The following is a 27613-nucleotide window of genomic DNA, read 5'->3' as shown; positions in this document are numbered from 1 at the left end:
TGCATATTTGGTTTCTTTAACCACGAGCATTAGTTTTTAGAACCTCAAAATAAAAATGATGAAAGGAGTAGAAATATTCAACAGGTACTTGACTGGCAAGGGATAGGGGCCATAAGGAACTTCGAAATCTCTGCGATTCTCTAATCAGAACGGCAGCGGGAGCATCGCACTTTTAGGGCAGGTGGGAATTTAGAGCGGGGGGAAAAACGAGCTGATGAGAAGCCCAATCCCGTTTACTTCCTGGCAGCCCAGGTCTTCCTAACCACACGCTTTCGGGATGTGACTGCGTGGGCGGTGCGACACCGCAGCCGAGGGAGCTGCTGCTTCGGGCTCCGGGCGCCGCTCGCCCCGGCGGGCTTCTGGAGCTGCCCTCCGCGCTCCTGCACGGAGGCGGCTCGGGCCGCGCGGGTCACCGGCGTAAGGTGCGGGTCAAAGGCCACACTCCTCTCTCGCTCTCGCTCCGCTCCGCTCCGCTCCGCAGGTGACTCCGCCCTGCCAAGCCGGCCGGCGAGGGGCCGCCCGGCGCCCAGTCCGCGGCCCGCGACCAGCGCCCCGGAGGCGGCGGAGAGTCCGGGGCCGCCCCGCCTCCTCGGTCACTGGGCGCCGGTCCCTCCGTCTCCGCGGCGCCTGCAGCTCTCGAAGATGAAGGAGCCAGGCTGTCGCGAGCCACGGCCGAGCTCCTCCGGCGCTCTCGGCATCCTCCGACGCCCCGCGGCCGCCAGCGGCTGCGCCCATGTCCCCCGGACAGACGCAGGCGAGGCAAGCCCGCGCCCGCGGGGCTCCGCCTGGGCGCCTGCGCGCCGGGCGAGCGCGGAGAGGGCGCGGCTGGCCGCGCTGCGGCTGCGCAGAGGCGGTGTCAAGCGCTGCGCCTGCGCACTAGCGGGGCGGGGCGGGAAGGAGGGAGGCGGTGGCAGCGGCGGCGGCTGTTGAAGAGGAGGAGGAGGAGGAGGAGGAGGAGGGGGAGCGGAGGGAGGTGTTTCTGTCAGTTCCGGCTGTTTGTTCGGGAAGTGGATCCGCCGCTGCCGAAGCAGCCGGGAGGGAGCTGCGGATCGCGAGGCCAGCACCGACCCCGCCCGCCCGCGCGCGCCTCCCCCGCCCGCCATGGCCCGGGACTACGACCACCTCTTCAAGCTGCTCATCATCGGCGACAGCGGTGAGGGCCGCGGCGGCCGGAGGCGGCGTGGGCCCTGTCGGGCGCGGCCCGCGGGGGCCTCGGGGCGGGCAGGCGGGCGGGGAGGTGCCGGCCCGCGCGGGGCGGGGCTGCCGGGCGGCCGCTGGCCCGAGGGGCGCGCCGAGGGGCTGAGGTTGGGGCGCCCGGCGTCGGAGCGGAGGGCAGGGCGCGCGGGGCGCGCAGGGGTCGGGCTGGGGCGCCGGTCCTCCTGCCGCGCCTGCCCCTGCCTCACGTGTGACCTTGGTCAAGTCCCGCGATGTCTGGAGTTGGACAGACCCGGGTTCGAGTTGTGGGACTACCAGCTTCCTCACTCCGTGACCTTGGGCAAATTGTTTAGCCTTTCTGAGCCTCGGTTCCCTCATCTGTGAAGTGGGGACCTGCCTTGCTGGGTGGTATGACTCTGTGATGAGATAAAGCTGGGAAAGTGTTCAGCGCCCAGCCTGGCGTAAAGTCAGCCGTAGGTAGATGCTAGCTACTGATGTGGTTGTTAGTGCTCATTGTAAGCCTCAGTTTCTTCCTCTGTCAAATGGAGATAATCCCGGAACCTGTCTCATGGGATTACCTCGCACAGGGCCTGGCACATTCCTGCTGAATTATCATCTGTATCGTTCTGTTTCCCTATCCGTAAAATGGAATAATAGTAGGCAGGATCTGCCTTATGGGGCTGACGGAGTATTCAGTGAGATAATGCACACATAGTGTTGGGACGAGTGCCCACACGTAGTGAGTGCTCAGTACGTGCTCGCTCTACGGTATTCTAGACGGGTGTTGGAGGTGGGTCAGCCAATAACACAAAAGGGCTTTGACCTTATATATGCTCTGGGAGAGCTCCTAGCTGAGTGCACTGCACCTTCTCCACGGCCTCGTGCAGTGTCCTGCACCCAGTAGGCACCTAAAACACATCTAATGAATGAATGAGTGAATGAATGTTAAGTATCCCTAGAAAAGATAGGTTGGTTTCTGGGAGAGGGTGGAGGGTTTTAGAGGTGTTTGTGGCAGGTAAGCTGGTTTATGAGGTGATCAGGAGGTCAGGGAGGCAGGCTCTGGGAGGTTTATGGGAGCATAGCTGAGGTGCTGGGATTATTTGATGGGGAAGGAGGCTTGGGAGCATGCCACGTTTATAGACCAGACCTGAGTTGAGTATGGGCAAGGGAGTCACAGGACTGAAGGCCAGGTTGGTGGTGGAGCCCATGGATTGTTAAGGAAAGAAGGGACCAATCACAGGGGTTGTAAGACCCTGATGGAGTGTTGGGTGATGGCCATGGAAGTAAGTGGGTTTTGGTCTCACTGTGAAGCTAGATTGGGATGTGGTTGGTGGTTTGGATCCGGTGAAGGACGGCTGAGGTTTCTGCGGTTCCTGGTGGAAGGGAGAGGTAAGGGGAAAAGTTAGGGGCCGACGAGGGAGATGCAGAGTAGCTGTGGTCAAGGAAGGAGTTAGATGGGTGGAGGGTGGATTCGTTGTGGTTTGAATGAAAGAAAACCAGACAAGCTGTGTAGATTCACCCTTGGAGGTGGACTCTGGCATTCCTCAGTGTCCCAAGACTTATGCCTTTATAGGATTTGATTTTAGCCCCGGCCGTGGTTCCCAGGGACTTGACATTAGGGTAGTTTCTCTCCTTTTGGAGTTAAAGTAAGCCCGCCAAGGTCAGGGCCCTTAGCCCTCTGCAAGACATCTAGGGCTTGTGTGTTGATATCCAAAACTGAAAAGCATAAACTCTGCAAGGAGATGCAGCTTGTTGGCTTTTCTCCTCTGTAAAACCCAGGGGATGGTTCTGGTCCACCCCAGCCCCCCGCCCCCGCCTTCTCAAAGTCTGTTTTGCCCGGTATACTGATTTCTCACTGGGAAGTCAGGTGTGGGAGAAGACTTGTTAAGTTCCGTGGCTGGCTCCTAGTTCAGTCTGCACTTGTAGAACCACGTCGGGTGCGGGAGTCAGCTGGACCCTCGTGAGACTGGGAGATGGTAGCCAGGAAGCTCAGACCAAACTTGGCAGCTGAGCGAGGAGGCGAACGTCGGACACTGCCCCAGACTGGCTCCTTACGTGGAGGCTTTCTGAAGGTTTTTCAAATGATTTCACAGACACTCTCCTCTGATTCTCACCTACTGCCTGTGCATTTTGTCAGAAAGGAAACTGAGGCTCAGAGGAGCTGACTGACTTGCCCAAAGTCATACAGCTCATCCCAGGCAAAGCTTGGAGTTAATGCACATTGGTGCTATGCATGAGCAGCTGGTGTCAGGCCTGGCGAAGGGGGGCCCTCAATGAATATTCGTTTCTTTCTTTATGAATCTAGAGTTCTTCCCACTCTGCCACATTGTACAAGCTTCTGGAACACGTTCCCTCAGCTTTTGCAGCTCTTCCTTATGGCTAAAGTTCTCTACTTTCTCCTGTGCTCTTCTGACATTAGCTCGGGTATAACAGCATTTCATCTGATCTCTAGGGCCAGCCATCCTTATTCTTAGAACCTGGAGATTGGAGTGGCCATCAGAGAACTAGTTAAAGCCTTTCACTTTACCGATGAGTGAGCTGAGGCTCCGAGAGAGGAAGTGACTTGTCTGAGGTTGTACAGCGAATGGGTGGCTGAGCCAGGATTAAAATTGCAAATGCTTTACTCAAAGGTCTAAGGGTCTTCAGCAGTCTAGAACTGAAGTCCAGATGAGTGAGGGACTAACTATAGCCCAGGGGAGGAGCCGGGCCGGGGTGGGGACTTTTGTGGGGGCTTTTTGAGGACCAGAGCACCTGTGTAGGCCAAGAAGCAGGGAGCAGGGGAGAGCGGTGATGGCTGAGAGGGGCATGCATGGTGTTTGTGGATAAATCTGTCTCCTGCCTGCCAGGAGGCCTTGGGTGCTGGGGCCTGTACTCTTTGCTGGGTAGAAGGTGACGGGGCTGGACTAGTTGGGTCTCATGCTACGTATGGCCCTTGCAAAGCCTTTGACTTCAGCTGCGGTGAAGGTAGATTGGTACCTATCACTTCCTGTCTTAGGCCAGTGCTGTGGGAGAAATGGGAGCAGCTTGTTTTCCTGAGGAGGCCTCTTCCAAGGATATTTGGGAGATGTCATGTCTCAGGGTGGGCTTCTCTTCCTTTCAAAGGAAAGAGCAGTGCCGGAGGTTGGTGTCAGGTCAGAGCAACAGTTACTGTGGTGGCTGTAGTGGTCTTTCTGCAGCCTGGTGGTTTTCAGCAGCTCTGCAGAGCAGCGGGGGGAGGGAGGGGACTCGGAGAGGCCAGGTTGGAGGGCACACTGCTGCTTCATTGCTTCGTGCAGAGAAAACACCTCCCCCTTACCTCTTATTTTTTATTTTATGTATTTTTAGAGTGAGAGAGAGCAGTCGGGGAGGGAGGGGGCAGAGGGAGAGAGAGAATCCTAAGTAGGTTCCATGCCCAGCAATACAGGGCTCAGTCTCATCCTGAGATCATGACCTGAGCTGAAATCAAGAGTTAGACACTTAACTGACCCAGGCGCACCCCCCCTTACCTGTTTTAGATCTATGGGATTCAGATAAAAATTAATTTTAAAGAAGGACTGTGCTGCTCCCTGAAAGTTTGAAAACTACTGTTTTGGCTTCTGTGAATGCCGCGGTCATAGCATTAGATGGCATAGCTGTCAATGTGATTTGTGTTGTCCTAAATTCATTAAACCGTGTTTTGCTGGTGTCTCCTAAGTGCCGGGCCCAGCTTCCAGCACTGTAAATGTCCAGGGTGAGGAAGGAGCGATCTCCTTCCTAGGGGAACTCCCAACTAGTGGCCCAGACACAGCTTTTAGCTGAGTAAGCGGACCCAGAAGGCTCCAGGAGGAAGCCAAGGAGCCGGCAGGCCCAATGGGGTGTTGGCACTGGGCAGAGCGCTGTGAGGGACCCAGCCCAGGGCCTGGGCTCTCCTTCACTCGGCAGGAAGCCTCGCAGAGGCGGCAATGAGGAAGTGCCTCTGAGCAAGAGCTTGCAGGTACTGTGGGCGCAGCACCCGTCTGCCCAGAGCCGCACCCCAGCCTCTGTTGGGGGAGTAAGCCCCAGGTTCACTCCATGAAGCAAGTTCTTCTGGGTTATCCCCAGACAGCTCACTCATTGGAGAAGTCCCCGGAAGAGATCCTCAGAGAGGACTGGCCAGAGAGGGTGTCTGGGATTGGTCAGGTTTAGAGAAACAGCAGGGGAAGGGGGCGGTCATAGCGCCCTCTCAGGAGCTGATGAACCTTGTGGGCTTCTCCCCACAAATTTGCACTTAGCTTGGAGGTTCTTGAGACCCTAGTTTAAGATCTCATGTCTAGCAGTGGTAGCACTGCTGCTCTGAATCTAACAGGAGTGAGATGAGGAGCCCTTTCGGCATCTTTTTATTCCACTTCCTGAAACAGACACAGGAAGACTCCCCTCGCAGTATGTACTGGAGAGAGCTGTAGAGCCCTGGGGTAGACTGCCCTGGATTCACAGCTCAGCCCCACGCTTCCCTGCCGAGGGCCCAAAGGCCAGCTGCTCAGCCTCCCATAGAGCTCAGGTGCCTGCCACACACACAGCTCTGTGTGTACAGATTCTTTCCTTCTGTGGTTGGGTCACCCAGTTGGCCTTAGGGCTGGCAAGGATAGGGGATGGGATGGGGGAAACAAGGCAGGGGCCCCGGCTAAAGCTGCTAGTCTGGAGGTAAAGAGAAGCCAAGCTTATAGGGTTCTGCTCATCCTTGGGTCAGGTTGTGTCAGGGGGTGCCGTGGTAAGTGAAGTCGTCTGAGCACATGTGAGCTGTTGGGCTGACAGATGTAAGGCAGACAGCCCCTCCTCACCAACCCAGCTGGCAGTGACAATGGCAGGGGGAAGATGGCTGGCAGTTGGTTTGTGTTGTCTGGGCCTCAGTTTTCTCACCTGCAAAATGGCCTTGATCAAGAGTCCCTTCCAGGTCCACAGTTCCTCGTGTGATGCTGTACACAAACTGCAGCTCCACACATGGTGTACACTTTTCTAGGAACTGTGTGTTTTATTATTTATTTATTTATTTATTTTTGAAAGATTTTTATTCATGAGAGACACAGAGAGAGGAGGGGGGCGGGGGCAGAGACACAGGCAGAGACACAGGCAGAAGGCAGGCCCCACGCAGGGAGCCTGACATGGGACTTGGTCCCAGGACTCTAGGATCATGCCCTGGGCTGAAGGCAGGCGTCAAACTGCTGAGCCACCCAGGGATCCCCAGGACTGTGTGTTTTAGACATGCTTTGGAATCCGTATCATTTGGTTGACCTTTCCCTTGCTTTTTTTTCTGTCATCTGGTGTCTCCCTCTGGGTCTGCTCAGCATAGGGCCTGGCCACGAGCCCCTTTCTCATCTCATCATGCGGGACTCAGGGGCAACTTCTCTCCCTTCCGGACAGAGGCAAAGGTCAGACACTGGGTGGGAGAGATGCTCTCAGCATGTGGCCGGTCGGGGAGATAAGCAGCATTGAGGTGGGAGATGGGTCTGCTGAGCTTCTTAAGAGTTAGCATTTGGGTGCCATCTCCCTGGAGGACAGGGTGAGAGGGAGGGACTTGTGGCCCCTCTCATCTCCTGCTTTCTTTCCTGCAGGTGTGGGCAAGAGCAGCTTACTGTTACGTTTTGCAGACAACACTTTCTCAGGTGAGTGTGCCCCTGGGGTGCTGCTGGGCTCTTGGGGATCCCTTTACCTGGTGCCTTTGCCTGATGTCTGTCTTATTTAAAAAATCCTTTTGTAGGCCCATCCCTTTTTCTACCCGGAGACTTTCTGTGCCCCATTGTTAACTTTTTTTCCCTTCCTTAAAATATTACGAGTTAGTACATGCCTGGGTAGAATTTCAGACAGGCAGACTCCGAGGTGGAGAGAGAAAGCTGTCCCTTCACCTGCTTCTACTCTGGTGCCTTTGTGGCCACTGTTCGGCGCAGTGCGTGGCTCCTGCTGTTTTTTCAACTCCACATGCAGTGGGTTGGGAACTGGCCTTCCCCTCAGCACATCACGGACCATCCTTCCCCATCTCTAGCAGACCTCTGGTTCTGATCTGCATCATTTACCAGCAGTGCTCTCGATATGTGCGTGCTTTCTGGCTGCTTCTATTTTAAGTTATGCATTACTTGGGATGCGTCTTATGTTTATCTTTGTATAGAAGTGGAGTTACTAGGTCAGGGGGTAAATGCATTTGAAACTGCCAACTTGCCTTTCAAAGAAGCTGTGCTAAGTGACACTCCCACTGAAGGGCTCAGAAGTGCTCCTTGTCAACTCTGATCCATGCTGCGTCTTAGTCTTCATGTTTGCTAAGCCGATAGGCAGAAAGTGCTATCATATAAATTTGCATTTTCCTGATCCCCGGTAAAGTTGGACCTGTTTTTGTTGAATACATCAGGTTCATCGTAGAGCTTTTGAGTTGGCTTGGCCTCTCTGATCAAGGACCAAATATGACTCTGTCATCGGGATTCCGTGTGCTGTGCTTGACCATCGAGCTACAGTTAGGAAGCAGTTACATGGCGAACACTTCCCTCTTGGTGAAGTGGGCCACTGGTGGTGTGATGGCGGAAAGAATTGTCTGTCCCCTGTGCCCCTGAGCATGGCTAAGCCTCAGCCTATTTGGAAAATGGGACCACTCAGCATAGGGTTATTGTGAGGATTACCGGAGATGCCCGTGTTCTCTTGCCTGGGCGAAGGAGTCCCTTCAGAAGTGGCAGCCAGCTGGGCGCGGTGGCGCGTGCCTGTATTCCCAGCTACTCGGGTGGCTGAGGCAGGAGGATCGCTTGAGCCCAAGAGTTCTGGGCTGTAGTGCGCTATGCCAATTGGGTGTCCGCACTAAGTTCGGCATCAATATGGTGACCTCCCGGGAGTGGGGGACCACCAGGTTGCCTAAAGAGGGGTGAACCGGCCCAGGTCAGAAGTGGCAGCTAGGGCTTGTTGCTATTCTGTTCCGTTCAGGGGTGGTAACTACTGGGCAGCTTCCTCAGACTCGGGATCCCCGCTCTTCCTCCTGGTGTCCCTCGTGTTCCCCGGCCCAGTGGCTTCCAGCTCTGGTCTCCCCATGTGCTCTCTTTCCTTTCCGTTCCTACCGCCAGTGTCTTAGTGGAGACCGTCGTAGGTTCTGGCCTGACACGTCATGGCAGCTTCTGCCCACCCTGTACCCAAAGCTCGGTTCACCTTGTCAGTACAGACCTCCAAGGCCTCCTCACGTGAGTGGAGTTTATATCAGTTTCTCCATGTGGTCATCACGGATGCTGGGGCCCCATGCTTCCTTGTGGAAGGGGCTGCTGTGCATGTAAGGATGTTGAGCTGCAGCCCGGGGCCCCACCTGTTAGAGGCTGGTAGCTCTGCGCCCCCTGCCTTCTCTCGGCCTTGGAAATGGTACCTATTCTTTCAAGTGAGGCCCATGTGTGACTTCCTCCCCAGAGCCTTCCTGGATCTCCACCCTTCTGTGAACTTTGAGCCCTCCATACACTCCGTATGGTCGGGAGGGCTGTGTGTCTGCAGCACTGTGTTCTCGTTACACAGTAAGCCCCAAACAGTGGGAATGCGAGTTGTTGGTCAGCCTGGGCGGGACTAGGACATTGGCTAGATCTTCTCTTCCGTCTTTCACACAGATGCCCGAGCAAACTGTTTACAGCACAGCTCAGGCTCTGATTCAGACCCTTCACTGCCACTCTGCCACAACCAGAGAAAGTCCAAGCTTGCCAAAATGGTACAAAGGCCCTGAGACCTGGCCTCGGGGCTCCCCATCTGCTTCCCACCACATGCTTGACCTCACATGACCGCCACCCCTCCAACCCCCTCAGCCTCCCCCATTGCTATTTTTGCTATCATCTCCTCTTCCCGGAGCAGTGTTTTCCAAAATACAAGTTGTGACGTGTGTTAGGAAGTAAATGTTGTGGGTCATTACAGTGTTGGGTATAGCCCAGGAAGCAAACCCCCACAATGTGTGCTGGGGGACCCAGGACTCAGGCCACTGCTGACACATCTGCCCTGGCCCTTCTAACGAAAGGAGCCTGTCCCCTCCCCTGTCTCATCCTGGTTTAATTTCCTTTGTGGTGCTTCTCACTCCTGAAATTGTGGTCTTTATCACTTTGTGTCATTGTGTCCTGTCTCACCCTCACCTCCACTGCGGGCACCACTGGGGTGTGGACCTTGTCTTTCTTGCTCAGGGCTGTGTCCCTGAGACCTCGAACGTGCTGGGTGCAAAGAGTGAGTGGGGAGGGATGGCAGAGGCTGGGGTCACCTGTGCGGGTGCAGATGCGTCCGATCGGGGCGCCCTGGTGGCCTTGCTAATGTGTGTATGTATGTGTGTGCATGTGTGTGCGCGTGCATGTGTGTGCGTGTGTGTGTGCGCGCAGGCAGCTACATCACCACAATCGGAGTGGATTTCAAGATTCGGACTGTGGAGATCAATGGGGAGAAAGTGAAGCTGCAGATCTGGGACACGGCCGGGCAGGAGCGCTTCCGCACCATCACTTCCACGTGAGTCAGGCTGGCCCACTCCCATTCTGACCCCTTGCCACCTACATTTGGATGCAGTGTCGGGTGTCCCAAGTCATAGCAATGTCCCTGGGGTGGGCCCCTGAGCCGTCAGGAGAGGCACTCCTTGCCACAGAGTGGCTGGTGTTGTGTGAAAGGAGGAGGTGATGAGGTAGGCTGCAGCCCACAGGGGCCAGTGGCGGGGTGCCTGGCAGGAGAGTACGAGTCAGTCTTCAGTTCCCCTCTAGCCTTCAGTTCCTTTGTAGGCAAATGGGAGCATGGTGATGCTGCCTACCTAGATGGTCACATACTTGGTGAGTGCTTCTTGTTAGGGGCCAGCTGTGACAGCCAGGGTTGGCGTGCAGGCTCCTGTCACCTGGAGGAGGCTTCTCTCCTTTGAGAGGCTAGGAAGGAGTACTGGTACATAGGAGGCCATTGGGAGGCCTCTCCTCTGCCTCCCCAAAGCCATTTACCCAGAACCGGGCTCACCCAGTGGGCTGCCCTCTTTTGCTGCTCCAGCATCTTTGTGGTTTTCAGCTGTAAATGGGGGAGCCCCGCTGGAGCCCCAGAGAGCAGGAGTCCTGGGGAGGGGCTCTTGGTTCCTGTGCTGTTAATAGAAAAGCTTCCAGGAAAGAGGAGGGCTTTGAAGGCAGACAGCTTAGAATTTATATTTTTGTTCTACTGTGTGACCTTGGGCGGTTGCCTAAATTCTCTGTGCTTCGGTTTTCCAGAGGGTTTCTCCTTAGGATTTGCTTTAATGCTCAGTCCTCTGTGCCAGGTGCTTCACACAGATGATCTCATTGAGCTCTGCAGTTGGAACTATTATTTTCCCCATTTTACAGGTGGGGGGGACTTCTGAGAGGGGTCCTCCCAGTGAGTAGCAAAGCCTGAGCTCCACACTGTGGCGGGTGCAGACTAGGAGTCAGTGTCTGGCCTGCAGTAGTTGCTGCTTTGGTAGGCCTCTCCTTTGCCTCTTCCCAGAAGTTCCTGTGTGACTGGAGGCTCTTGGGGAAGTGGCGTGGAAATTTCGGCATGGAAATGGGACAGACCCCAGGCTGGCTGCCCATCCTGTGGCTTGTGAGGATCTGCTGAGGGGTGAGAAGCCCCTACAGTGGTGGCTGGGAGTGTTGGGGGATGTTATTGGGGGAGCTGCTGTGCAAGGAGAGGGGTGAGGCCAGAGCTGCCCTGGTTCAAGCGGCTGGAGCCTGAGCAGCCCCTGAGCGGGTCAGCTGGGTCAGCTGGGTCAGCTGTGGGGAGCACATTTGTGCCGTGGCTTGTGCTTCCCTGAACTCCGCGGGTCCCCAGGCTTGGGGGCTGCCCAGTGCAGCTCTCCGTGGCTTCTTGCTGATGAGCTCCCTGAGTCCTTTTGTGTCTTAGCAGCTGCCAGCAAGTCCTTGGGGAGGGCAGCTGCTCAGAGGCTCCTTGCGGGAGGATGGACGTCACGGGCAGCACAAGCATCCAGACCTGAACAAGACCTCTCGTCTGTGTCAGGAGGTCTGGACACTGACCCCAGACATCCTTCCTCTGAGCTGCGACTGTCACTGACGATTTTACCTGTTTGTTTCACTGAATCCCAGATAAAGAGTCCTGTGATTATTTCCATTTTATGGATGAGAAAATTGAGGAGAAAATTATGGAGAGAGGGTAAAGTGACTTAGTTTGGTTTGTAAGTTACATGTTGAATTCAAGTTCGTTTGATGCCAAAGCTCTTGCCTTCTGGTTCAGCCTTCTGCTCTCTGTAGTCCCCACCTTGAGGGACTGGGGCCGAGGCTGATGCTCTGGTGTCTCCTATGGGCTAAAACCACTCAGGGCATTCAGGGTGGCTGAGCATACTGGGCCCATGGCCATGAAAAGGGCTTTTTGCAGGGCGGTTTGTTGGGGTGCAGAGGAGCCCGTGGCCACCTTGAGGTCAGCTTCTTTTGGAGCAGGGAGGGAAGAGGGTGAAGCACCTCCTTCGTTCTTTTGGGGACACTGGAATAGCTCAGCTACCTGAGGGCAATATGTGTGTGTTTGGGGTGCTCGAGGAGGGGGCATGCTGCACAGTGGGGGTCTGTGGGCACAGGCTCAGCCCTTGCTGGCCATCTTGCCTGTCTTGGGGAAGCTGAGGAAGCTCCATCTTGTGGGTCCCCGCTCTGCGCTTCATGAGGCAAGAGGCACTGCACACGCCATGCGAGGGGTCATGGAAAGACTTGACGTCCTGTGTGGGTGGCTGGTGAGGAAGGGAGTCTTGAAAGAGTTTAGGAGTTGTTCTCAGGGGTTGGGGCAGTCGGGGTGGAGTAGTATGGCCTTTTGTGATTCAGGGCATTAAAAGAGAAACTAAAACTGCATCCTGCCCTGTTGTTACCCTGTTTCTTCTCTGTAGCTGGGGTTTGCTGCCCCTGAGAGGCGTGGCTGGGGTGCAGGTTGGGGAGGAGGGAGGAGTGAGGTGCCAGATGGTGGGCAAGGGAAGCCCCTTGGAGCCTTGGCCCTGGCCTGGGAGTCAGACCCAGACATTGTGACTTCAGCACAGTCACTCCCTTCAGCCTCATGTCCTCACTGGTGAAATGGCGACCTTCGTGTCCGTCATAGCAGGTTGCTTCAGATGAATAGGCAGTGGATATGAAGTGTTGGGCGCTGTGCCGGGCACAGAACTGAGCACAGGTGAGTGTGTGTGATTACTGGTGGCGGCGGTGACAGGAGGCCCAGAAACACCAGTGACCCCCTTGTCAGAGCTCTGAGCCCCCGGTCTCGTCCTCAAACTATTCTCGCTCTCTGGTGAAGTCCCTTTCAGCACTTCTTGGCATTCTCAATGGTCTTCAACATAGGAGAGCTTGGCGATGTGTGCCTCTGCCTGCACTACCTTTGCCAGCAGGGGACAGTCACTTGTCGTCCTGGTCCTGGTGTGCACTCCTGCCCAGTTGCGTGATGACCTGGTGCTCCGGGCAGCAGCTGGTTCTGAGGGCCTGGCACCTGCTCAGCTTGACAGTCTGGGCTCCCAGGGCAGGGACACCATGTCCCCGGCAGGCAGAGCCCGGGCAGAATGAAGCCCCTGGGACCCCAGCGGGCTTCTGAGGGGCGGAGAGACGGGGTAGGGGACACCAGCTGGGCTAGGCCCCCGGGCACGGCACGGGCTGCTTCTGCCCGCAGCCCTGACAGCCGGCTTGGGAAAGCTGCCTTGACGCTGTCCCTTGGTTTTCTTCCACTGGTGTCAGGGGCCCCGGCTTGTCACTGAAGGAATATTAATAACGGTAAAGAGCCACCATTCCTTGACTGTTGACAGGCCCTTGTGAAAACATAAGTTATCTTCTTTATTCCTCGCAACTATCCCAAAAGCTAGGACTGATACATCCGTTTGATAGCTGAGGAAGGAGGTGCGCTGAGGTGCGTGCAGTAACCTTCCCGGGCTCCCACCGCCTTGCAGAGATGGTGCCCGGTAGCCTTTGTCCTGTGACTGGGTGTAGAAAGCAAGAGTGGCCAGAGCGCCGACGAGCTAGTGGTGAGAAGATGGCTGCACCCACGGCCTCCCCGGCTCCATCCTCACTAAGGCTCTGGTGCGGAGGGGCTGTTCCCCCACAGGCTTGAGGGCCCAGTAGTGCTCAGCCCTGCTAAACCTAAGGGGCGGGCGGGGTGCGTGGGGTCGATGTCCTCCAGCTGTCCCTCTGAACTGTAAATGAGTGGGGTCACGGTGTCCGGAGGGGAACGTTTACATCTTCCTGCCTTCCAGACCTTCTGGCTGACCTCACGCCATAGGGTCTGCACGTTTGGACGGTGGCACATCTGGGACACCTTCCTGGCTGGGACTGGATGCCCCACACCATTTTCATGCTCTCTCTGCCACCGGCGTGGATGAGCCCAGAGTGGCGGAAGGGAGGTGTCCACCTGCCCCCAGAGGAGTGAATGAGACGTTGGCGGGGCTTCTCAAATGGTGTGTCTTCTTGGAATGGCATTTTATAAAGCCTGGCTGGAGGAGAGAAAAATCTTTGAATGGTAAAACAAAGACAGTGAGAATATAGCATCAAATACAAAAATTACTTGCATATTAAAACAAGAACTTCAAAGAAGTTTTGAGTTGGTGGCAGACTTGAACAACTTGACTGACCGCCTCAAAGGCAGCTTCTCATTCACTGGTGCCTTGGGCATGAGCGTGAGCAGCAGTGCTGTTGAGTGCTGGGCTGGGGCCTGGTTCCGGTATGTCCAGCCGGGGTCAGGTGGACAGATGCTGGGTGTCTTGCAGGAGAGCTTTCGCCCCATCACCATTTCCCTGGCCGCTGTCCGGATGTGGGCAGGCTGTGTCTTAGTGAAGGGGCTACTCTTGTCCAGGCTGAAGCTCTGACACAGATCCTGACCCTCCAGGTATTACCGGGGGACCCACGGGGTCATCGTGGTTTATGATGTCACCAGTGCCGAGTCCTTTGTCAACGTCAAGCGGTGGCTTCATGAAATCAACCAAAACTGTGATGATGTGTGCCGAATATTAGGTGAGGCTGGACCCCCTGTGGGGACGCTGGCCTGGAGGGTGGGAGGGGGGTGCTCCCGCAGGGCTGGGCTGACTTTGCTTTTTGCCTTTAAGTGGGGAACAAGAATGATGACCCCGAGCGAAAGGTGGTGGAAACAGAAGATGCCTACAAATTCGCAGGGCAGATGGGGATTCAGCTGTTTGAGACCAGCGCCAAGGAAAACGTCAATGTGGAAGAGGTGAGGTGAGGGCCCAGAGTGGGGGCAGGGAGGGAGCGGGGCCCACTGTGTGCAACCACCACAGCCCTCCTCTCCCCGCCTCTAGCCTGCCCAGAGCGCCCAGAGGGCTGACAGGAAACCTCTTAGTAGCTGCCATTTCTCGGTGCCTGTTGGGAGCCAGGCATCGTGCTCGGCCCTTAACGGGCGCTAGCTCACATCTCAGCCGTTCTCTAAGTCACCTCCATGTTTTATATGGGAAATTGAGGTTCTGGAGTGAGGACTATCACCCAGCTTGTAAGAAGCCAGGTCAAATGGAGACTCTAGCCCAGCTATGCGGGGTTCCTGCTCAGCCTTCAGCCCCACTGCCCACCCTGGCCCCAAGCCTTGGTATCCCTTCCTGCTCTCCGGGCTTTCCTTGGGGCCTTGGCGTCCCTGCAGACAGCTGGTTGCTTTCCCGTGGCCTCAAGAGTTCAGGTGGGCACTTGCTGCGAGGCCCCAGAGGCTCTTGGGGAGACCCGTCCCCCGTGGAGCAGCTGAGCCTCCGGCCAGGGGCAGCTTCCCTTCCACTCGGCCTGCTGGAAAAGAGCTGGGAGTCTGTGGGAGAAAAGTGGGACCTTTGGCCACAAGCCCAGGCTGGCCATGCTCGTAGCTTTGGGTGAGTCCTGTCCCACAGTGTGTGGAATCTGGAGACCCAGGGAAGCCAGGATCCCCCTCTGTGTCCTGGACACCCGACTGCATCATGGCAGGGAGACTGGGTGCCTCAGAGTCAGGTTGGGATCACAGTACAGGCCTTTCTGTGTGACCTGAGGTGGTGACTTAACCTCTCTAGGTTGCACCTGTTCCTTCCTTAGATCAGGGTAGGGTGAGCGCCCCTGCCTCCTGGGTCGTGAGGGGTAAGTGGAGCAAATTACATCAAATGCTTGACACCTTTCCTGGCACAGTGGAGGAGAGGCCTGTGGGTTGGCAGGTGGAGTCCCATTGGATCCTGGCACCACAAGGACATCTTGGGGTAGGGTCTGGGGAAAGTTCTACACAGGACATGTGGTGACATGGCATGAAGTGGGCAGGCTGTGGGTCCCTCTGGCCTGTCACCAGATCAGGGGCACCTTTATCTTATCTGAAAATTCCAGCTGGAGAGGTTCTTTTTCTCTTTTTAAAAGAAAGACTGGAAAATCCCTGAGATTGATTTCTCTAAGACACAGCTCATGGGGCTTTGATGTTCTTTTTTGACTTTTTTTTGGAAAGGGTTTGAGAACATACATGCAAAACCCTCTCACGAGTAGAAATAGCAAATGGGACGCGGGGCCCGGGGAGGCAGCCATGGCGGCCAGCAGAGACTCTGAGCTGGGTCTGAGGCCACCCCACCTCCTTCGTCCTCACAGATGTTCAACTGCATCACAGAGCTGGTCCTCCGAGCAAAGAAAGACAACTTAGCCAAACAGCAGCAGCAACAACAGAACGACGTGGTGAAGCTCACGAAGAACAGTAAACGAAAGAAACGCTGCTGCTAATGCCCCCCCAGCCCACTGCAGAGACTGCACTGCGGCCACTCCCCGGCCCGAGGCCCGCGGGGCTCCTCGGGGACAGTCTCAGTTTCGTGCCGTTATTTAAAGAATTCTCTCCACGTTTTTGTATCGGGAGGCGCCATCGGCACTTCCTCCCCTCCCCCTTTGAGTGCCAAGAAGGTGTTGGACGACCTGCCCTTCCCTTCTGGTGCCCCTGCCCCCGGCCAAGGCACCCGGGCCCGGCGAGGACGCTGCCAGCCGAGCGGACTGATTAACCAGAGTTTGTACATAATGTATATTGCTTTAACCAGCCGCATCACCCTCGTCCTGCTCTGGCTTTTGCCTCCTTAATGCCAGCCTGCTGCAATAGACCCTCCCCACCCCACCCCATCTTACTGCCAGCAGCTTCCTGAGGAGACAGGATCGAGTTCTAGCCACATCTTTTGTCAACCTGGGCTGGTGGAGTGGGCCTTCCACGTCCCTTGTTCTCTCCTACAGGCTGTCGGCTTCCTCTCCTGGCACGTAGGGTCTCGCCTCTCTCCGGGGCCTGTGCTGTGTGTCTTCCGAGTCCAGCTCCCTTCCCTCCCCACCCTTCCCTGTCCCCTGCCCCCGTCACCATCCTGGCAGCTGGGGGAAACCTGGCCTTGAGGTAGGCCTGGGGCTTCCCATTAGAGGCCTAGCCTTTTGGCTTGCAGAAAGACTTGCTCCTGCCTTCTGGTCACCAGATTTCTTGTCCTGCCTTCTAGATGCCTCTGAACTACAACCCAGGGAAACCTTGGCTTTTAATTTATACCAACCTGTTTCAGTTCCAACAGAAAGGTAGGGGTGTGTTTGTGTAGGGATGGGGCTTGTAGGGGCACCGAGGAACATTATTTTAACATAAAATGAAGCCAAATCAAATGAATTAAGTTCCTTACATTTTCTCTTCCTGAGGTTTGGTTGGCACAGCAGCAAAAGTTGTGGCCTCCTCACTTTGGGTCCGTGTTTTTAGAAAAATTGAATGGCTTCCTGCCATTGTGGGGCTGGGCTCTCGGCAGAGCAGCCCTGCCTTCCTGGCCATTTCTTGGTGGGGAAGGAGAGCGGGCCTCCCACCCTCATCTGTGTCAGCAGAGGGCTTTCCCGGAGTTCCTGGGTCTCCGTTGTGGCACCAGGCCCCTCTGAATGTGAGGAGTGGGCGCTGGTGCTGGACCATGGGGACGCCACCTCGGAGTTGGACGGCAAGCAGCTTTGGATCACCGACAGAACTTTTTTAGTACAAAGGCAGCAGGAGGATTTCTTAGGGGGTGGGAAGGAATGGTGGCCGGGGCCAGGAGCCAGCCAGCTCTATCCCTGGTCCTCTGGGGGAAGAAACCAGGGTCATCTGTACTGGATTACTGTCCCCCCTCGGGACACTTCCACCATTCACCTTTCCCCTAAAAGGATCATGTAACCTGGGAATAATTTATTTCAACACCATGATGTTTTAGATTTCCTTTCCTAGGCGATTTCCAGGCAAAGCCCTGATTGGACAATCACATTACAGTTCACACTGCAGATTATCCCTCTTAACATTGTTGATGGGTTTTTAATCAATAAAAACTGGGGGTTTCTTCTGACCTGTCTCTCCACTTCCCCAGACTGCCAAAAGCCTGTGGTTCTCTGTGAGCCGGCCTTCACTAGAGCCACCTGGAGAGGTGGGGGAGCTCTGAGCCTGGGAAGCAGTGCTGTGGTGGAGGGTGGCCGTGGGGCCAGCCGACAGGCATTTTCTGACTGGTTGGGGGCCAGGAGCAAAAGTGTGGTTTCTCCATCCTCAGGGCTGTGCTGGGTGACCATAGGCCTGTGTAGGACGCAGAGAGCTCGAGACTCCTGGGGTGGGCGGCATATTCAACTCAGCATTCACGTGACATCAGTGTGGCAGTGCTTGCAAATTCAAGCAATAAGGGGAGAAGGGGTCCTGGAAGTTTCCAGCCCAGGCTAGAAGACACTATGGGTCTGGCAACTGGATGTCCAGACCCAGGTGGTGGGGTGATTTTGGTGACGACAGTGTCTGTCCCACTGAGTGTTACACGCATGAAGGGTGGGGGTGGGGGTGGGGGACTCAGGGCTGGGCTGACGTCCTGGTGGACCTGATGTGAAATTCCTGTCGAACAACAAAACTTTTAAATGGTTTGCTAGGATTATTTCTGTATTGAAAGTTTCTAATTATGCTTTTTAAAAAAATACTAAAAATAAAGGTTCAAGCTGCCAAATTTTCTTCCAGGGTCTGTTTCCTCCAGCTGTGCTCTGGGTGGGCCTGCCTTCCTCCCACCCACTGTGTCCAGCACTTGTTTGTTCTGGTCTGAGTCCAGCACAGGTGCCTGTTGAAGCCCAGGGACACTTGGAGAAGCCAAACGTGTTTTCTCCACAGAAGGCTGGCCCAGGTTGAGGCCCCCACAACCCCGCCCCTGGTTGGATGCATAGGTTGGGAGCACGCGTGGGAAGATGCCAGGGGGAAGCGCCGTGTTTATTCTCTGCATGCCCGGAAGGATGCAGTGGAAGCTTTGCCTGCAGTGATTTCTTTCTGGCTCAAAGCCTGCCAAGCTGTGGGGCCTGCTCAAGCTTGGGGAGCAGCACTGGCAGGGCTGGCCTGTAGCTGGGCAGCTGTGGCCCTGGCAGGGCGCCCAGGGCCAGGGTGGGTGTGGAGGCAGTCCCCTAAGAGCTGTCCTGGACAGGATGCCTGCACCGTCCAGGGGAGGTGCCCCTTCCTGGCGGAGTCCACTCACTGGTACCAAGATAGGAGTGACCTCCCAACGCGTGGAGGCCTTACTACTGCTGCCGCTTCGTAGCCAGCTGGTGGTGGCTCGGATGTGCGCTGCATTCTGCCCATACAAGCCCTCTGGGTACCCAATGATTGAGGCGGGAGGCTCTGTAGAAATTCATTTTATTCTTAGACTATTTTCAAAAGAAGCAGTGGTGTGCTGTTTTTCTAAAAATATGCCTTTATAGATTTATATATAATGTATATTATAAAATCCATACACGTATTTACATGATTGCTACATACAAAATTACAGCACTGTGGTATGTACATATCTATAGGTACATTCTTTCCGCTCATCCCTGCTGTGCTTTTTCCCTTGGGAGGGAGGGAGATGATCCTTTGTAAAGCAGCTTTCGGGCTGGCTCAGCCCAGGGGTGCCTCTGAGTTGGGGCCTCAGCAGAGAGGGTGGAATGGCTGCTGAGGAAGGAGCAGAAGCAGCAGGTTGCAGGATTCATCCTTCTGCAGGCCTGGTGGGCAGTATCTGGTGGCATCCGCCCTCTGGTGCCAATGCTGCCCTTGAGGTGGAGGTGGCCAACTGCAGACCCCTCTGGGGCTGTTCTGTGGCCTGGACTTGCTTGGCTGAGCCAAGAACTTGTATGTGGAGGGGAGCAGGGGGCGGTGGGAAGAGGAGGAGACCCCCCTCCCAGCTCTGGCCCCATGAAGGGGAAAGGACTAGATGGCTAAAGCCTGCAGAGGGCCCATGAAAACACCGGCTGGCCTGAAGGCCAGGGAGGGAGAACAGGGGCGGCCAGGGCAGGGCCCTTCTTCCTCCTGAGCTTGGGACGGCGACAGCCAAGCCCCGGTAGAGCCCGTCGTGGTTAAATGCAAGAGAATGGCCCCAGCCGTCAGGCCCCTGCAGGCTGGGCCTCCTGCCGCACAGGCGCTCCGGGCAGAGGTGCATGCACAAGGGTGAGGAGCTGCCTCGCCTTACTCCCTGGGCCAGAGCCTGGGGGAGAGTTAGAGGCTCAGCCTCGGGCCGGTGTCCCGGAGGACCAGGCCCCCCCGCAGCTCAGGCTAGCTGGGGGCCGCGACAGCCTCCTGAGGCATGCAGAGAACGGCCTCCATTCCTTCTGTTCCCCGTATTCCAAAACAGGAGGGCAGCAGTGCCTGGGGCTGGACGCGGGAGCCGCTGAGGGGTGGGTGGGGTGGGCTGCGATCCATCGCGTCTGAGCTGCAGAGCCCAACCGAGGGGCTGCGCTGGAGGCAGCCTGAGCCCCACTCAACAGCGATCCGTCGGGGAGCCCGGGCTGGGCATGGCCTGGCAGTGGGGACAGGGCTCCTGCCCGTCCCTCTGTCAAGGGCAACCTTCAGAGGCTGAGTGGGCCCTTCCGGACGACTCAGCTCTGGTGTGGGTGGGCAGTGCGGCCGCTGAGCCGGCCCAGGGGAGCCCTCGTGTGCCAGCATGGCGCGATGAGCCCTTGCACGCACCCTGCTTCAGTCACCTCTAGTCCACCCATCCTTGCTGGCCTGACTCCTCCCGACCTAAATTTTCCTGAAGAATGAGAAGAGCCTCTTGCCTTCGGTGGTGCTGGGCTCGTCCCCGCGTCCCATGCCCTGGGCCCCGGAGAGGGCAGCAGGCCGGCTCTGTTCCTTCAGGTGGGTGTCCATCAGCTGCCGGTCAATGACCCTGTGCATGTCATCCTGCGGGGGGCAGAACAGAGGGGCTGAGCAGGGCTCTGACCTGGTGCCAAGGGCAGCAAATGTCAGGGGGATGCCAGATGAGGATGGGATGGGATGAGATGACTGAATGGCTGTAGCCAGGTCAGCCCGAGCGAGAAAGCGAGTGTAGACACGATGCCCGAACACAAGGGAGCCACACAGGAGCCACCGACACCTCCGTATCCTCAGGGCATGGGGCTTCTCCTTGCTAGCACGAGCTCCTTGGCTGACCCTGCCAATGGTCTATCCCTAAAAGCCCAGAGAGGGGCAGGCTTGGGGCCGAAGCTGATAATTCCCTGTCTCTACTCGGGCCTTGCTTGTGACGGGCTTCCTCCGTCCTGCCTCCTCCGTCCCTTGGGGCCGGGTGTGCCTTTCCCTCGGCGTCCCTCCCCAGGCCCCAGGGCCACCTCTGCTTGCCAGCTCTCTAGTCCAAAGGGTCAGCCACAGGGGGCCTTTCTGGCCTCCTTGCCCCCTTGAAGTTCTACCAGGCTGCACCGCTGATGCCCAGGTACCACCGGCAGCCCCACGTGGCCAGGACACGGTTCCCTTGGTGCGGCCCTTGCCCACAACCAATCACATGCTGCAGGCCTCCCCGGGCATGGCTCCCACCTGTGGCACAGGCCACGGGCGTCACTAGCTAAGGGCCTGCCTTCCTCCTGCTTAGGCCCATATCCTTGCCTTCCTCACTGGGGTAGCACTTTTCCCCAATTTGTTAAAGTTGCCTAGAAAATGCCTCCCTCACCCGACTGCCTTACAGCACAGCAGCTTTTACCCCACAGAGGGGCTTCTAGACAGAGCAGCTCCATTTACTCTCCCTTCTAGTTGTTAGATTCCAATTCTGCACAAGACTCCACTCGGCAAAGGCCTTCTGCCGCTAACAAAGGATGAAAGCTACTGCTGTAGAAATAGAAACGGCCCTGTCTAGTTAACATCAGCAGGAACGGAACACGCATCTGCCTGATTCCTTTACCCCTAAACTCAGTGGGCTCTGGATGCCCTGGTGAAGACACCAAACCTTGGCTGAACCCTGGGGTGTGTCAGCTGATCGTGTCCTGCTTGAGTGCTGGACAGTGGCTGAGCTCTGGGCAGCCGCATGCTTGACAAGGCAGGAAGTGGGGCTGGCGCCCGCCCCCCATCCATCACCTCTTGCACTCACACCCACGCTCCTGCCACTCTGTAGGTTTCAGTGTGAAACAAAGGGACTTTCCTTACCCTGCACCAGGTAGCAAGAAGCCAGCATGGGCCTCTTACTCCTCCCCTCGTTCATGTCCTGCTCTCCTGGCTTCCTCTCCTCTTTCCTCACACTCCGCTTCTTTCCAGTGCCTTCCTCCTACTCACAGAAATGGGACACATGCTCTCTACCTCTGGTGTCCCAGTGCCAAATTCTGGGCACAGCACCCCGCACTTAGGACATGCTCAATAAAATCAGTTACATGGAACACTAGGAATGTTATAGGGTCCTTCAGAAAGAAACCCTTTCAGAGCACCCATGCTTTTTCTGGCACATTGCAAACTGTACCTTTTATACTTTAAAATTCATTAAGGCAATCCCACAAACTAGATCACCTTAGAACTTCAGACACACACACACGTGAACCGCTTATAATTCTACACCAGCCAGTACTTCTGTGGGCAAAACAGCCCATTCATGAGGAGACAGCACCAAGAGACCAGGGCTTAGCCAGTCAGAAACGGGTCGGCCTATCAAGCCCTGGCCTCCGTGCTGCACGCCCACTGGACGTGGCGGTGACGGGAGGAGGGCTGTGGGTGATGGCATGGCACACTGCACAGAGATGACGCCGGACGCCGGCACACACAACGTGGTGGGCCACAGGAAGGCGGGGGTGATGGCAGCAGGGGACAGGGTAGGTGGAATAGGGGCTTGATCTCACCTCAAAGGCAGGAGGGGTGTACAACTAAAGCTGTTGATACGGGAACTGAGAAAGGCCACTAGATCAGAAACCAAAGGAGCCAGATAGTAAAAAGCCCTGAGGAAGCAAACTGTAGCCGGGAGAGAAGAGAGAAGAACGGGCGGTAAGCCAGGGATTGACCAGCTGGTGGTAGGGCAGGAGCTGAGGAGCCAGGAACCATCTCCCTGAGGCTGAGGGGATGACACACACAAGTGCTCCTGCAGCCAAGCCGGCAGGGCCCTTGGAGGAACGGTCACCGCTAACCTGCCCGCCAGTGGAGGGCTTTTCATCTGTCTGCTTAGGATTGCGTGGGGAGAGACATGAATGGCTACACCCATATCCTGAAATTGTACGATGTGAACCTCACTAACAAAAAGTACAGCCCTGGCCCAGTGGGGAGCTGTGCTGGGGATGGGGCGGCCTAGGCAGAGGGATTTTGAAAACGGTGGTCCTAGAGAGGACACATTGACTCATTTTCCCCCAGGGTAGTGCTCTTTGGAAAAAGGAAGCTGGCCTTCAAGAATGGGGAAGGGCAGTAGCTGCTGGCAACCCAGGGGCTGTGGAACTACAGACACCCCCAGCTGCGAATTTTTGTCCTGCCATATAGGGCTTCCTGGGCCCTTTGTGTTAACAGATGTTTCTTTCCAGCTAATTGAAACAAAGCTGAGACGACCAGCTGAAGGCAGCGCCTGCTCCAAACCTGGAGGGCACTGCAGCTCTAAGCGGCAGAGCCTGGGGCTCACTGCTCTGGACAGCACCCTCAGGCATTCTTCCCTGGGGGCTGAGGGAGCACAACCTCTGAATTTCACCAGGTGAAGGCGGGTTACTACTCACCCACTGGCATGGGACCCTCTCGTAATAAACTCTCTTTACACTCTGCCTGGGTTCAGAGACTGCTGCCACAGTCTTGTCTTCCCTCACCCTGGGTCTCAGAGCTCTCCTTACCTGCCAAGCCTCAAGCTGCTGCGAGAGGTTCAGTTTCTGCTGAATGGCATCCAGCAACTGGCTGTTCAGAGACATCATATCCATCTTGCACTTGGCGAGTTCCAGCTCCACAGCATTCTTCCTGAAAACAGACCGGTCAGGGTGAGCATGGATGCCTCGTGCCAGAGGCATGTGATTCTCTACCTGGGGCACCTGGAGTCCACAGGATGAGGAAACAGGCTCTGACCAAACTCAAAACAAATAGGAACTGTGACAATAACTAGTATGTTACTTGCAGAGAGCTGGAAAGTCCACAGCATGGGCTCACATCCATTTCCTTAACCGGTGTTAACAACGTGTAGGTGAAGGGACTATCTGTCCTCCCCGTGTCCCAGACGAAGAGGGGGCTCAGAAACAAGGATAGAGGAGGACTGGAACCCAGAGGACCTCAAAGGCCTCACAAGGCACTAAAGAGCTGCTAATCCTTTCCCAAAAGGCCAGTTCCCACGGGAGGTAGGGACCATGTCCTCCTGGTGCCCTTCTTTTCACTAGCAACCCCCCTCTAAAGGGATTGGGGATCTGTCCTAATGGTACACAGGTGTGCAAAGTAGCCACACAGAGGTGATGATCAAAGCTTAGCTAATCATAGTCGCCCACAATTTAGGACACCGGTGGTAAATTATGTGATGGGGCACAGTCTCCAGTAACAACCATGACACTGAATAGTCACTCACAACGGGGAGATACTATGTATTGCTGAGTGGAGAAACGCATCACAAGACAAGGTCTGGTAGGACACCAGCTCTGTAAAAGACAAACTGCCGGAGGGTATTTAAAGGTCATACACAACAAGCTCTGCTTGGCTATCTCTGGATGATGATCGTTGATGGGATTCCCCCATACTTTTGCTTTTTTTTTTTTTTTTAATGATAGTTACAGAGAGAGAGAGAGGCAGAGACACAGGTAGAGGGAGAAGCAGGCTCCATGCACGGGGAGCCCAACATGGGATTCGATCCCGGGTCTCCATCGCGCCCTGGGCCAAAGACAGGCGCCAAACCGCTGCGCCACCCGGGGATCCCTACTTTTGCATTTTGTATTTTCACATTTTAATGTTTCACATACTACTGGGTTTACCTTTTCCAACATTGCTAAATCACGGTCCTTCAAATGCAAAAGAGAATTTTTTTTCAGGAGTGGGGGAATGGGAATAAAAAGTGTGAGAGACTGAGCAGCTTCTGTCAAGGCGGCACTGGCTGCCCAAATGCCAAAATGGGCATTACTTAGGCCCCCTCCGCGATCACCTTTTGCGTCTGCAAGGGCAGAGCACGCACGCCTCAAGCCCCGGCGGCGGCCAGCGGGCGCATCCACGGGCGGCGGGGCCCCGCCTACAGAGGCCTCGGCTGCAGCGAGCTAAGCGCGGCCGGGAGGCGGGGCAGCTGGTTAAAGCAGTCGGGCCGCGGCCGGGCCGGCGCTTCCTCTCCGGCCTCACGTCCGGGGGTCAAGGAGTCCCCTCCCCTGACACCTCAGGGCCTCGGAACGGCGCCCCGACGGCTCGCAGCACCGGCTCAGCCCGCCGCACTGCGGCTGGGGCACAGGAGCAGAGGCCACCCAATGGGCGCCGGCGTCTCACACGCCCCAGGCTGCCTGTCACGCCCGCTGCCATTGGCTGGCGGCGCACCGCGGAACTCCTCGCGCAGCCCGGTTGCCATGGACGCCCGGCCGCCACCCCCGCGGTCCTGCGAACGCAGCCCGCCCCCCACGCTGCAGACCACGGCGGCCTCGGCCTCGGGAGCAGCTGGGCGTCTCCCGGCAGGTGGCGCCACAGAAGCCCGGAGAGCCCGGGGGGTGGTGAGGGAGACCTCCGGGCGCAGGGGCGTGGCTGGGCTCGCAGGTGGTCCCCTTCCTTCCGGAAACCCCCGAAGCGGGGCCGTCTTGGCGACCTCCGTTTCCCAGCCTCGGACTGTACCCCAGAGAAAGGCTGCTCACCGGGGAATCTCGGTGCTTAATTCATGGGAAACCCTGGACCAGGAGAGCTAAGCCGCAGAGGCCGCTGATCGATCGATTAATCGTAATTTAAAAAAGTAATGTCTCAAAGGGCTAGTAGAATTCCTTATATATATATATATATTTTTTTTTTTTTGGAATAATTCCTTATTTAAATGAAACCGCTAGTAACTGCCTTTTTGTTTTTGTGAGGCAGACTGCTAGCCCCAGATATTTTTGGTGAGGGCCCTGTACCTGCAAGGATATAAAATTTTTACTTAAGTTCTCTGGAACTCACTACTGTGTCAGATAAAAACACCTTAAGGTTTTTGCAGCCCAGGGACAGAGGGAAGTTATTTTTAAGGGTTCTCACTACTGACTGCACACTGGAATCAGGGAGTGGGGTAGAGGGACACTTTTTATTTTTATTTTTTTAAAGATTTTATTTATTTATGCATGAGACACACACAGAGGCAGAGACAGAAACACAGGTAGAGGGAGAAGCAGGCTCCATGCAGGGAGCCCGACGTGGGACTTGATCCCAGGTCTCCAGGATTACACCTTAGGCTGAAGGCAGCACTAAACCGCTAAGCCACCTGGGCTGCCCAGGGGGACACTTTTTAAAAGTAGTCCCAAAACTAGGAGATTCAGATTGAATTGTTCTGGAGAGGGCCCTGGCATCTAGGGCATTCCCCCAGATGATTCTAAAGTGCAGTCAGGATGGAGAATCAGAGATGATGGCTATGAAAGCATCTTGTAAAACTCATAAGGTCCTACACAAAGATCCCACATTTAAGTGATTCTTTAGGACTGCGGTCTCAATTCTTTATACCACCAGTTTAATTTCTAAGGGACAGAGTAAGAGCTCTCCTCCTGGAGTGATCTAACGCCCTCCCTCAGGGCCAGCCTTATGTAGGGTCCACGAAGGACAGGGCCTCACTGCAGAATCCTCCCTGGGTACCCGGGCAGGCGAATCTGCTCATCAGCTGGGTCAGACGCCAGGAGGTTCACTGGGCCCCCTCTGGCAGAAGCTGACAGCATGCATTTCAAGGTTTCATGGAGACTTGCTGGCTTACATGTCAGAGCTAGGTTCCACTTATTTTAAGGGAAGGGACTAGACAACTTGTTTCTTCTCTCCTGCACGCTGGTACTTCTCTGGTTGTATCTCCCACCTCCCATGCTGATGGCAGATTATGGTCAGAGCTTGATGTTCAGCTCTTTTATGCTTGTCCAGCCAAGAGAAGGGGACTAGCCATTCTCTACTTCTAACTTCATTCTTTTTATTCCCAACAGGCTTCCACAATTAGCACCTTAATTTTATTATCTTATTCCCTAATTGTATGACACAATTTCACCCTTTGTTATTCATGAAAGTATGCTCCCACTCCAAAATATTATACTGCTATTCACGTATTTGCTACTGAATCAAATATTCACCAGGAATCCAGGGGCAGAGACACACAGGTTTGTGAACCTCAGAGTATACTTCCTAAATGAACTGGAAATTGTCAGCCAGCCTCACAGAAGGTCCTGGCCAGACTGGAAAAGGGACCCAAAGGTAATGCAGATGATGAAATGATTAGAGAGAACAGAAGGGAGCAGACAAGTATGTGTGCAGGTGAGGAGGGGGAAGGAGTGAGGAATTTTTAAAGTCAGAAATTAAAATGTGTTACATTACTTTTTAAAAAGGTATATAGTATCTATTTACAATTTGTTTCAAGTGGGCTTTTAGTTTGCTCACAAGCAGCCTGTGTGGTAAGAGGAAAGGATGTGGGGACTGGGTCAAGAGACCTGAGAGGTGGAGGCCAGTGATCACCACTAGCTGTGGAATGGGGGAAAGTACCTCAGTTTCCTCATCTGTAAAAATTGGGATTAAAAATTTTTTACTTCTTGCTGTGGATGGAAGGATTAAAAGATGAAATGTTTTGTCAGCAGTTAAGTGACACAGACGTTATAAATGTGTTGCAAAGTGCAATGAGCAGACACATTTGCAGTACATTTTATCTCCTCACAGTGAAGAGGGCAGATTGGATGCATGATAAAGAAATAATTTAGAGGGGGATGGGGAATATGGAAGTATATTTTTGCCTATGCATGTCCAAAATTTTTTTTAATGTGAGAGAATGCATTTCTTCTCTGAAGAAAACCCAAAACATTAAGATATGACCCAGTTTGTTGGGAATATAAGGTGATATAGAAAAACTGCTGAATGACTCTCTGAGGATGCATCAAACCCAGAATGCAGGAAAATTCTAGAAGATGAATGATCAGTTTCTTCAATAAATAAATGCAGTATGAAAAAAAGATGGAGGGGGATTTACATACATATCAACTAAATGGGGTATGTGGATTTTGGAGTCTGATTCTAATCAATCATAAAAACACATTTATGGACCAGTTGGTTACTAGATGATATTAAGAAATTAGTGTAAGTTTTTTCAAGTGTGACCACTGTATTTTGCTTGCGTGTTTTCCAGAAGGAGTCTTTTTCTAGTAGAATCTATACCAGATGAGATGAGGAGGTATCTTATGATTTGCTTCCATACAATCCAGTGGGGAGGGGGACAAAGCAGGTGGGGATACAGATGAAACAATAGGCCATATGCTGATTAGGGATAGAACTA

The 27613-nt window shown here is 55.1% G+C and overlaps 2 protein-coding genes across 9 annotated transcripts in view; one reads left to right on the top strand and one right to left on the bottom strand.

The window, feature by feature from the left end:
* The first annotated feature begins 849 nt into the window (after positions 1-849).
* On the top strand, positions 850-17962 carry RAB35 (RAB35, member RAS oncogene family). Of its 2 annotated transcripts, XM_072722992.1 has the most exons (6): positions 850-1153; positions 6702-6752; positions 9456-9579; positions 13909-14033; positions 14126-14250; positions 15612-17962. In XM_072722992.1, the coding sequence occupies exons 1-6, from the start codon at positions 1102-1104 to the stop codon at positions 15738-15740; spliced, it is 606 nt and encodes a 201-aa protein (XP_072579093.1). In that variant the 5' UTR covers positions 850-1101; the 3' UTR covers positions 15741-17962. The 2 variants fall into 2 exon arrangements, with proteins under 2 accessions (XP_072579093.1, XP_072579094.1); XM_072722993.1 differs by lacking the exon at positions 14126-14250 and having other exon boundaries at positions 892-1153; positions 15612-17329.
* Positions 17963-18617: 655 nt separating this feature from the next.
* The window catches only part of BICDL1 (BICD family like cargo adaptor 1), a 109849-nt gene continuing 100853 nt past the window's right edge, over positions 18618-27613 (bottom strand). For 4 of the 7 annotated variants that reach the window (XM_072722991.1, XM_072722989.1, XM_072722990.1 and 1 more), the window contains 2 exons: positions 23028-23148; positions 18618-20154 (listed from right to left, as the gene is read on the bottom strand). In XM_072722991.1, the coding sequence (XP_072579092.1) occupies positions 19996-20154; positions 23028-23148 (280 nt within the window). In that variant the 3' untranslated portion in view covers positions 18618-19995. Of the gene's footprint in view, positions 20155-22064; positions 22174-23027; positions 23149-27613 lie in introns of all 7 variants that reach the window. The other 3 variants (XR_011994655.1, XR_011994653.1, XR_011994654.1) reach the window with 1 other exon arrangement.

The sequence above is a fragment of the Vulpes vulpes genome, chromosome 10 (assembly GCF_048418805.1).
Source record: "Vulpes vulpes isolate BD-2025 chromosome 10, VulVul3, whole genome shotgun sequence".
Classification (NCBI taxonomy): domain Eukaryota; kingdom Metazoa; phylum Chordata; class Mammalia; order Carnivora; family Canidae; genus Vulpes; species Vulpes vulpes.
The sequence above is the reverse complement of the archived record's forward strand: the minus strand, read 5'-3'. Positions and strand labels throughout refer to the sequence as shown.